Genomic DNA, 12,284 nt, shown 5'->3' on the forward strand with positions numbered 1-12,284 from the left:
AACACAAACCTAATCCACACAAAAACATATTTAAAGTACTGTTATGTTGTGTAAAAATTCTGTATCACCACAATAATCTAACACAAATCTAACCAAAACAGCCAAATATTTTGTAGTTAATTAACCCTTAACCCAAAAAAAAGAAATATTTCTTCTAAATTCTTAATACCCAACTCTAAAAAGGACAGCTCAAGAAATCATAAAACCGTTCTTTTATGTAAATTGAGATAATATAATAAGATCACTCACCGTTTTGAGAATCTGGAGGATAATTTGGAAAAGAATGATGGTCTGTTCGAGACATCGTGTGGTGCCCCAGTAGGTGAAGGTGTACCACCATACCACCCCCTTTGGCGATTTTGACCACTATGAAATGTAGATCGGCTAGGCACATTCCTCGGGAATGGCTGTCGATTGCTAACTGCAGGTGAAACAGGTGGGCCACGACATACACCTACACTGCTAGAGTTATAAACAAATAAAAAAAAATATTAACAAAAACATTAAAATACTTAGTAACTAAATAATATAACATAACAGTTCAGAAGCTAAAATAAAATTATTAATTTAAAAGTTTTTCTAAAGCTTTGTTTAAACAAATTATAAATGAAAAAATCAAATACAAGAGATTTTTTTAAAGAATAACTTTCATAAAATTTGTTTTATTAATGCATAAATAAAATAACCATTATCTCCAATGTGAAATAGAACTTTGTCATATTCACGATGTTAAAGAAACATTATGATGAGAATTAAACAAGATTAATATCATTAAATTTTGGCTTTTATTGATTCGTAAGGTTTAAATAAATAATAATGATAAACACGTATAATAAATATTAGTTTTATAATGTAGTAATCATTATTTCATAAAACAATGTAAACATAAATAAAACCTAATTAACTGTTTAGTACTTTCTACTACCATAAACAGTAAAAAAGGTTATGATACAGATTTCACATTGAATTTAACAGAAAGTATCTATCTAGCTCTTTAGCTTTAAATTAAATATTACTAAAAGCTGACATTCTTCAATGTAATTGTTGTAGAGAAATTGTAATAATTATTTATAAGAAAAACCTTTTTTTTTAAATTTCAATTAACAGCTAAACAAAAATAATACTCATATGAATAACTGAATACAGTGGAAAAAAATGACTAAAAAAAAGTCTAAGGAAAAAATTCAGGAATTGAGAATTTACAGGAGGAGCCCACACTCATTGCCCCTTATGAATACTAGCAATGCCATGCTGTAATGTATAAGCAAACTAGAAATTAGAATAAAGAAGCTATCATTAATTGACTTCCTTTCTTTATCAGTCTCAAGACATTCAATTAAAACATTCCATTTTTTTTCTTTTTAATTTATATAATTCATTGTAGTGTAATGCAATCATAATGAACAATGATGTGAGAGCATGAATGACGAATGGATGCATAAAAGCATGAGGATGAAAAAACTGAACTAAATACAGGAAAAAATGTAATCAAGTGTACTGCATGACTATGATTAATAATTCTTAAAATATACTAAATATTTTTAAAGATTTAATGAGTTATGCTAAATATTTATTTGAATAAAGTACCTAAGAGTAACACACCTTACAGTCATTTACACAACACTAATTGCATACTAAATGTGAATTTTGATATAGCTAAGCAGTTATCAAAACTAATTCGTAAAAAGTGGCAAAAAAACACAACAAAACATTGGTAAAAAAAACATAAATTATTACTACACAAATTATAAATACGGTGGAAAACTTGATTTACAAACAAAAATCTAGACAAAAAATGCTTCTGTCTACTAATAAGCAGTCACCTGTCTTGGCACACCACTGAGCAAAACCCTGGACATTGGTGCTGGCAGCATTGAGTCTGAGAAATGAGAGGATGTGTTAATTTTGCGATAATATTCACTCACGACAGACTGCTGATAAAGTTCATAATATTTATTAGACTGCTGCTCAAGTGAGTCATATTGTTTTGCATTCACATTGCTATTGTTTCAAAGAGTGATTTAATTTAATTAAATCTTTTTTTAGACCACCATCAAGATAAAAAATGAACTACGATATTACCATAAAACTATAACTTAGCGAAATTGGAATATATTAAGGCTGCTACTGTAACATTTATATATAAACAGTTCAATGACAGGCTGAAGTATTGTACAATGACAATAACAAAATTTGAAAACTGTGTTAATGTGTTGGATCTTGCTACACAATTTGGTATGGTGAAATCATCAAGAAAATTGATGTCATGAAAGGAGTAAATGTTATTAATAAACTAACACCACAATTGATTGGCGAAGTGGAAAAATTGCTGTTGATCTGGATACGTGAGAAACAGTTAGCTGGCAATGTTTCTGAAGCATTACTTTACTTACATGAACACTAACTTTATAAGTACACATGTAAAGAATATAAATTGATGAGATGGTTGCGTTTGTTTTTCATTTATGCAAAATAATAAAAAGGAATAAAGAGAGAAAGTAAAAAATAAAGAGCTTGGGATCTTAAATGGATGAATCCATTTTACAGTGATTCTTATGGGAATAATTGTTTTGGTTTATTAATAGTTTCATGGAACAAACTAAATTTGTAAACCAAGGTTCCACTGCATATATCACTTACGAAGCAATAGTTTGCTTTTACTTAAAAGATAAAAAAAAAAAAACAAAAAACAAACAACTATAAATTAAGCTAACCCAAAAGAAAAATTTCTGCCTACACTACCCACCTCCTGAATTGACCTCTCCATGCCTTGTTTGACTTCCCAAAAGTATGATCTCAACAAAGGCCAATAGAAAAATCTTTAAAAAAATTAAATCCTATCTTCTTTGATGGTTGAAAGATTTTCCTACTGTTTCCTTGAGAAACCTTCACATTATTAGTACAAAACATCAGTATGATGATCTGAGTTTGAATGGTATACACCAGTGTTCTCAACTTAGGGGTAGTCATGGTGATATGAAAGGGGGGTTACAAAATTAGCCTACAACTTTACATGTAATAATAATCAAATCATTTTATGAGAAAAAAATCACTTCTATACATTTTACTTACATTTATAACAACATATGTAAAGAGAATAAATTAATGAGATGGTTGAATTTGTTTTTCATTTAAAAGTTTCTCCGTTTTAGATCTATGTTAGAAACACACAAAAGTAAATGTTTTCAAGTAATAAAAGGCAATTCCTACAATTATTTTTTAGTTTAACCATAGATGTAAAACCCTTTTCACAGAGGTAAGACATGGCAAAAGAGATAAATATTTTCAATGCTTGCAAGACTAAATTTCCATATTCACTTTGACAAGTAAGTGAATAAATTGTAACAAATCTTCAGATGTGAACTGTAGTTTGTAACGTTTTATTGGCAGTCATTATGATGAGCTGATCATGAATCTCAACCAGTACCTTAGCAGCTGCAAAAACATTTTCACTACATGGATTCAATACACATCTCTTCAAGAAATCATTTTTATCTTCCAGGAAATACTCTGTCAACTGAATTTTTAGCTTACGTAAATGCATATTCATGATATCCAAAATGTGGTGAACAGTGTCTTCTTCATCCAAATTTTTCTCAATATAATCAGAATTGAATGGAAACATAAAAAAAAATTTGCTTTGAAGGTGTAATGAAAGCATGATATTTGTCATTAATAAAATGTTTTTATCATATCCTTGTAAATTCACATTTAAGTTGTTTAAATGCGAAAAGACATCAGCTAAGAAAGCCAATAGCAACGTATACCCATCATTCTGTAAAAATATTGAAAATGGCATTTGTTTTTAGATCCTCTGTTATTTTTCTGATCCTTCTGCACCCTGTCTTTTTTTCTGAGTTGAGATTGTACGTACTAGCTGTTTCAGAAGTCTTCAATTTTGCATCCTCATGATATGCAAAGAATCCTAGCCTCCTCTTACATGGTATCAGTGATGGGTTTGTAACTTTGTACACAACTTTGTTGGGCACAATCAACCACTGCCCATCTTTCTGGTAATTTTATTGATGAATTCTTCTTTCAATTTTATGGAGTCTGTCTGTCTCTGATTGTACGTTCAGGTGGAAGAGTGTTTCTGCTGCATAAGCTGCTTCCGGTTTTATAACTGTGTTGTATTTTTTTAACTATGTGTATATTTTTGCAGTTAATAATATGAATTTTTTATTGTTTATTTTTTCAGCTATGTGTGTATTTTTGCAGTTAATAATATGAATTTTTTATTGTTTATTTTTTCAGCTATGTGTGTATTTTTGCAGTTAATAATATGAATTTTTCATTTTTGTGTACCAGGTTTCTATTGTATGTGTATCAAGGATTTTCTTTAGGTTTTGTTACTATTTCTTCAAGGTATTTAAATTGGGTTATTATTTTGATTTTATTACCATTTATGTTTACTTTTTTAAATTGTATTGGTTTTTAAGGCAAATTTCTGTCTTTTTGAATGGTACTTTGAGGCTAACTTTATTTGCAATGTTTTGAAGTTCTAATATCTGTGATTCAGGTTCATTGATGTCATTTGCTAGTAGTGCCAAATCATCGGCGAAACAAAGACAGTCTGTTTTGATTTTTTGAGCCATTTCCTCATTACCATTTCTAGAGCACATTTAAATAATAGCGTTGAGAGTCTTGATGCAGTTCCATTTTGATCTCAAATGGTTCCAAAAGCTTGCCTCTGAATTTCACTTTGACTTTGTGTTTGTGAGGGTCAGTTTTATCATGTTTATTAATTTGGAATGTAGTCCAAGCTGTCTTAGAATTTTTTGTAGGGATTCTCCATAGATGCAGTCATAAGCTTTCTTGAAATCAATAAATGTTATCACCATGTCTCTGTTTCTTTTCCTGTTGTAATCAATTATTAGCTTGAGACTTGTGATCTGGTCTGGACAGCTCTTCTAGGGTTTGAAACCTCCGATATTCTCCTAGTTTCTTCTTGAGTTGTAAACTAATCCTGTTGGGGATGATTCTTCAAAGAATTTTGTTTGTTATGTCTAAGAGTGAGATTCCCCTGTAATTGTTAAGGTCTGTTTTGTCCCCTTTTTTGTGTAGCAGTTGGATGAGAACTGTTGTCCAGTGTTCTGGTAGTTGTTCTTTGATGCAGACGTTGACAAGCTGTTGATGAAGGGACATTTTTGCTGATCTTCCTGCATGTTTCCAGATCTCTACAAAAGACTAAATCTTCTCTCGCTGTTTTGTAAATCTTCACCTCACCCAGTGCTTTGTAGATTTGTTTTATTGTGGAAGGGTTGATGTTTTCTGGTGGTGTTGAAGCTCTGTTGATTCTTTGCAATTTAGGAGTTTGTTGAAATATTTAGCTAGGATTTCCATATTGTCTTTATTGTTATGGGCCAGTTTACCATTTTCATTCTTTATTATTAGGGTTGGGGTTCATATTTTTGGAGCTGAATTTGTAAGGTGTTGCAGTATAGTCTCTTGACTCTGTGTTTTATTGAATTCTTTATTGACTTCAATGTGTCTTTATAGTGTTGTCTTTTTATTCTCCCTTGGGCTTCGGGTGGTTTCTTTTCTTTATTTTACTACATTTTGGAAGGACGTTTCTGATTTTGCCTAATGCTTAATGTTTTAATGCTTGTGTTTATGCTTAATGTCTTTTTTCCACTGTTCGTCACATTTGCTCTTCCACCAATGACTGAGGTTTTTTATGGGATTTTACTGGGGCTAATTCTTTGTGGTTTGCTTAAGGTTGTTAACTAGATCTTAGACTTTATCCGTGGTTTTTATTTTTTCAGCTGCTTTTTGGAATTTTCATTCTTGATTAGTTGGGTCGGGTTCATTTTTCTTTTAGTTTTAGGAGCTTGGTTTTGTTACTTTCTTTGGGGAGTAAATTTAATTTTCATTTTGACTACATAGTGATCTGACCCTATTGCAGATCACTATGTAGTCATGTTGGAGGACTTTTACATTGTAGATCTTGTGGTGGTGTTTATCCATGAAGACATGGTCTAGTTGCCATTCTCCTTTAATGTAATCTGGGTATTTCCAGATTTTGAGGGTTCCTCTTGAAATATGTGGATTTCAAGATTAGGTTGTGGTTTCTGCAGATATCAATGAGTGTCCATCTGTTTTTGTTCATTTTCTTTGGGGCGTGCCATTTTTCGATAATGTCGGGACCTTCTTTATCTGCCTAGTTGAGCATTAAAGTCTGATTAATGGTTTAAGACGGTTCTTGGGGATGTTATTTAAAGTCAGGTCGGGTAGATCCCAGAACTTTTCTCTTTCTTTACAATCTTTTGGAGAGTTATTTTTATTATTAGTGGCTGCATGGGTGTTCATTATAATGTACATTTTATTAGATGCTTTTAGGGTGAGTGTTGAGATTCTTGGGGACTATGTATGGAGATTCTTGTATGGAGTTTATAATTTTGAAGTGGACTAAAACAAAGCCTGTTCCAAACTGTGGGATATATTTCTTCTCTCTTCAAGTATACCTTTACATACCAGGAATAGAGCCTTGTGTCCTTGAGATTCCATGGTATCCTGGTCAGCATTTCTTATTTCCTGCAGACCCATGATGAGAATTTTGTGTTGGTCCTTTTGGCCAGTTATTATTTTTAGTTCACCGGTCTACATGAGTGAGTTTAAATTGTGTGTGGAAATCTAGGTGATTTGCTTCAATTTGATTTTGGACTTTGTATTTTTTTGTGCGTGTGTGTGGCATTCAGGCATTCTAATGCTTCCGATCACATGTTATCTTCTAAGTGGCAGCCCACCTTATCCAAATGCTGCCTTCCAGAACACTGCTGTTGCTTGGTTCAGCTGGTGGAGTATTCCTTAAAAGACCTTTCATGGTCAACTGTCAAGGGATCATCTGTGGTGGGACTAGGACCCAAGTGATCATCTGTGGTGGGACTGTCAAGGGATCATCTGTGGTAGGACTAGAACCCAAGTTACAACTCTAGATGTGATCAAATTTTTATTTTTTGTTCCGGATATATCCAGGCGCACCTTGTGGAGGCTCAATCCAACTTTTTCTAAAGTTTTTATTTTGGAGAAAAGTTACAATGTCTGATTCTAAACATTATACCTTCTTACTTCTATATGGAAAAGAAGTGATTTTTTTCTTTTCACCCATTTCATCGCATAGTTTAGCAAACACTCTAATCTGCAATGGTTGACTTTTAATAAAATTAACAATTTTTACGGCTTTACAAAGAATTTGTTAAGAGATTTTCTGGCATATATTTTGTGGCCAGAATGTATTTGTCAAGAAAACAATGCATCCATTCTACCCTTTGTATAAGATGATCTTTTAATTTCTCCAGAAATCCACTGTTTTTTCCTGTTAACGCCTTAGCACCAACACTACATATACTGGAATACATTTTGTCCAATCTGTCTTATAGTTTTTAATAGCTTATAAAAAAACAACAAAACGACACTGTCCTGTTGCATAACCAGTATTGATTTGCAAAACAACATATTTTTTTTATTGATCTGTCCTATCGGATTCATATCTCACCAAAACATAAGAACTGAGAAATGTTTGCCACTTCTGTTGATTCATCAAACTGAATATTAAAAAATTCTCTTGCCAAATTATCTGATTGTGAACATCAGTAGCCATATCATCTATTTGCTTTAATACTGTCACTAGAAGTGGGAACACTGATCATATTAATTGCAGCCAGCAATGTGAGGTTTTCTGCGATTGTACAGGGTTTGGACATCTTTGCTATTCATAATGCTATGAGATAAGATGCTTCAAGTGCACTTTTATCAGTATGGCTTGATTTATAAATAGAAGCTTGTTGATTTTTCAAAGTATGTAATTCTCTTTCAAAATATTCCAAGGGTTTGCTTTTATGATCCAGAAGTTTAGTTTCCAAATGTTGAATTAATTTTGATAGCTTCATGCTTTCATCAGAGAGAACTAAAAAGTAAACAATGCACTGTGGTTTTCCATTCAATGAGGTAAAACCATAATTTAATAACCTGCCACTGTACTAAAAATTATTTAAATTGATTTTATTGACATTTATATACCAATCGGTTCACTGATGCACTTCATTTGTTCACAAATTTATCCTTTTTATATACGAATCTAATTGAAAAAAAAAACCCAGTTTTTTTTTTCGCACACTAACATGCCCCGCACACTAAAAAACTGAAACCTCAATTATTATTTTCGAAGAAACTACACTTTTAAAAACTTAAATAAAGGCATAAGACACATGCTTTACATTCGAAACTAAACTGACGTCTGCAATCCCTTACACACCTCTTTTGTAATGCTGAGAGCATGATGTGTTTAAAGGTATCATATGCATGTTCAAACATGAAGTTCTCACAGTAACTATTATGCAAACAGACCAAATTACAAGGAGCATGTACTCATCAAGTTGGAACCTGTAAATTGCTCATGTTTGTACAATTCATACAAACATGTTCATACTAGTCTCTATCAACACAGCTAAATAGTTTCAACTAGTTTTCATTGTGTTGTAATTGAGGGTTGCAAAATATTAATTGTATACTTTTTAACTTCCTGGGGGTCATGGAACTGAAAAGGTTGAGATTCACTGGTATAGACAATCTTTTGCTTTCTTTGTTGACTGTTCAGTTACAGCTATTAGTTATTTAAAAAAAAAATATAGATAAATATTATTTTTTAACAGCTTTATAATTGTACTTTTTGTTAATTTTTTATGGTTTGTTTTTATATTCAAATCTATTTTGAACAATTCTTTATAACTACTGACAATGATTGTTTAAGAATTGAAATAAGCATTTTTTTCTTGAATTTTATTTTTTATAAATGTAATTTTGGCATACTCTTAGTTATTTTATTTCTGAAGTTGAAATAATTATGACTTTCTATAGAGTTTATATAACAGTACAAAAGTCAACTAATTAAATAAAAAAAAATAAAAAACCACCAACTGACATGCACATGCAAATTTCACAATACTAATTAATAATCTTAACTTAAAAAAAAAAACCTGTAATGGACATAAAATCACAATCAAACTAACTATAAGCTTGGTTTTTTATATGTTTAAATTATTTTAATAAAAAATAATAATATAAATAGACTAACTCTTTTGTTGCATATTTGAATTTGAATTTTGACTTGATTTAGGCTTTATTTACCTTAAGTTATACAGATTCATTTAATAAAAATCTAAGATTACAAAAAATATTTAACCTTTCAATGTTAGTTAAATTATATTCTGATAATATATTTCATTTTATGCAGCACAACCTACTAGGTTTAACGCACTCATTGTACAGTTATTATATTCACATGCTGAAATGGGTTTTTGAATTTTTAATCAGTAAAATTCACTTGCATAAAAATTCATTTCTGAAAAAAATGACTAATTGAGAAATTTAGCATCCATGCCCAAGGGTACTTAAATAGCTATACTATATTGTCAGATATAAGTAAAAAATATTACATTTTGATTTTTCAATCTTATATGGACAATCAAAAATTTATTTAGGCTGTAAACAAGACATATCCAAATTATTATTATTATTATTATTACTAATACTTCATTTTATAATGTATCTCTCAGACGATATACTTAAAAACTTATACTAATATGTATTAATAATTGAAAATATACTTAAATATTTATAAAAACAGTATAAATTTTACTCTGAAAAAAATCTCCAAATTGAGTAACTTCACAAATATTAGCTCTATCTTTTATTGCAATTTATATAATTAGATTTAGCTTGATAATTCAAAAATATTTAAAAAAAAAAATAATTCAATAACTTTTATAAAAAATAGAAAACTATACTGCATATAAAATAAGTAATTTTAAATGTTGAATGACAACAAACTTTTTAATTCCTACCACAGTTAAGGAAAAAGAGTAATACTCTAGGACCATCCAGTGCGGTCATACCATGGTACGGCACTCATATTCCACCTGCTTGTAAGTGCGGGTATATTAGCAATATTTTTAAATACAAGGTACATCCAAACATAACATTGAAGGTACTTGATTACTCTATGTTTAAAAATTGTGGATATTATGAGGTTGAATTCCAGAAATTCCATGGCTATCTATTGGCTGGAATGTTAACTGCACATTCCTACAGTTCCAGAATAACTAAATATAACTGCCAAGCAACAATGAAAATGTTAACAGAAATGTTATGTGCTACTTTCTAACTGCTTCCTTTTTGTATTCTCCACAGTGATTATGTGAATAATGTCAACAATAGAAATTTCTTTAAAAAATTAAGAAATGCTAACCAATACAATAATAGAGATTTGACATCTCTGTATTCTATTGGCATCCTCCAACAGATAGTTTACTTAAGTATTGTAGAAATTAGTTAAAACTATTTTAAAACAATAAATGAAAGCTGAAAATTCGAAGACTCCTATCCAATGATGTATTAATAGGAAAAATTGAAGGTAGGTTAGGGTCATTGATATTTAAACATTCTACAAGTCAAATGAGTTTAAAAGCAGCAAGACCAGTTTGAAAAGAATTCCTGATTATTAAATCATATTTATATATACAGAAAAATGTTAGTCACTAATGAAAAAATTAACTTCTAATAGCCCAAGATATGCTGCAGAACACAGCAATTACATTTTTTAAAAAAAATTATTCAAATTAATCTGTAAACTATGATGAAACAGTAAAAGGATCAATAGAAATAAACAAAGCACATTTTGAAATATGTAGCAAAACTAATATGTTCTCAGATTGTATTGGAAGGCATAAAAAATGGTAATGAAAACCAACTGTTGGATGATTAATACACAGTATAAATTCATTAATTGAAATAACACGGTAATCAATTTTGAATAAATAAAAGAAAAAGTGAATCTGGTTTGCCGTTTTAAATGATAAAATTATAATTTAATTTAAAAGCAAAGTTTGCATAGGATAACTGTATATGAAACTATGACTATAAGTCACACCTGTTAAACTCATTCTGTTAAAACCCCTGAAATATGTCTCTTGTTTTATCACACAAATGTTTTTACGTGATAGATAAAATGGAAATAGAGGAAGCAATCAATCGCACAAAAATAGTTTGAGGACAAATTGCCAGTATGAAGTCACATTGGAATATTCTAAAAAATACCTTCTTAGTTTCTGAAGAAAGATTTATGGTATGCAAGCTAATACATCCTGTAAATTTATAACTGGGGGGGTTTCTCAGTATAATTATATGAAATGTCAATTACATCTTTATTGTAGCTATATTTTGTATACATTAATTTTTGACAACCTACATTTTGGTCCATCTAAGTTTGATTCAGGATTATACTACACATCCATATTATTCTAAATTATAGTAGAAAAATAATAAGTATGCATTGCGAGGATAAAAACAGAATCTAAATTTTTTTATAGCTTCCATAGAATATCTGCCTGAACCACTGTGTGCAAACACACGTCTTAATAATAAAACCAATAATTTATACATACATCAACAGATAAAATAAAATGCAAGAACAGTTAAAGCGTTTAAAGTAAACTTGTGCAAAAACATAAAAATATGTGCAATCATAAAAAACTTAGCAAAAATAAAAGCTCTTATGTACAAATAAAAAATCACATTCATGAAATTTATAATGTACTAATATAAATTACTTAGGGAAATTTTTTCTTATAGTGGCATATAAATGCCACTCAATACTGACTATCCAGTACCCTAGGTTTCTCTACAGCTATTTCCCTTTTCCCTTCTCAGTCATAACCAAGTACATACATGTCACATGTTAACCATTACGATCTTGCCAGTTGCAGTCATCTATGGTGTCAATACTGTCAATACTGAAGTATGGCTGTATCAGGTTCTGACTACAATATGATGTACATTTCAATTCACTGCAGTTGGGTCTAAAATATTGAGGATATTACATAGAACAAATAAATAATTTATTAATGTACAGTGTAGTTTATTTTGGGGTTTTTCATTTTTTGAATTTTTAGAAAGAGAAACTGATTCTTCTCAATAAATAGTATCACAATTATTTTATTACTTTTGGCATGATAATATCCTCTATTCAATAATCAGTTAGTTTAATAATTAGATTTTATTCAATTACTGCTGGATTTATTTTAATGCAAATTTAATTTTGTTAACTATTTACATTGATACAAACTTCAGTTTATTAAAATTTATGAACACGTGTAGCAAAAGGGGTACATTGAAAAAGGTTGCTAACACAAAATCACAGACAATTCTGTATGTTATATAATAAAACAAAAAAAAAAAAGTTATGCAGGTTATCAAACAGGATTGTAGGAAATTTTAAATACTAATAT

At 30.1% G+C, this 12,284-nt stretch overlaps 1 protein-coding gene across 30 annotated transcripts in view; it reads right to left on the reverse strand.

Moving 5' to 3' along the window:
- LOC142318879 (serine/threonine-protein kinase MARK2-like) overlaps positions 1 to 12,284 on the reverse strand; it is a 385,326-nt gene that overhangs the window by 62,165 nt on the left and 310,877 nt on the right. For 27 of the 30 annotated variants that reach the window (XM_075355485.1, XM_075355493.1, XM_075355492.1 and 24 more), the window contains one exon: positions 250 to 462. In XM_075355485.1, coding sequence (XP_075211600.1) covers positions 250 to 462 — 213 coding nt within the window. The remainder of the gene's footprint in view (positions 1 to 249; positions 463 to 12,284) is intronic. The other 3 variants (XM_075355471.1, XM_075355480.1, XM_075355500.1) reach the window with 1 other exon arrangement.

The sequence above is a fragment of the Lycorma delicatula genome, chromosome 2 (genome assembly GCF_047948215.1).
Source record: "Lycorma delicatula isolate Av1 chromosome 2, ASM4794821v1, whole genome shotgun sequence".
Classification (NCBI taxonomy): Eukaryota; Metazoa; Arthropoda; class Insecta; order Hemiptera; family Fulgoridae; genus Lycorma; species Lycorma delicatula.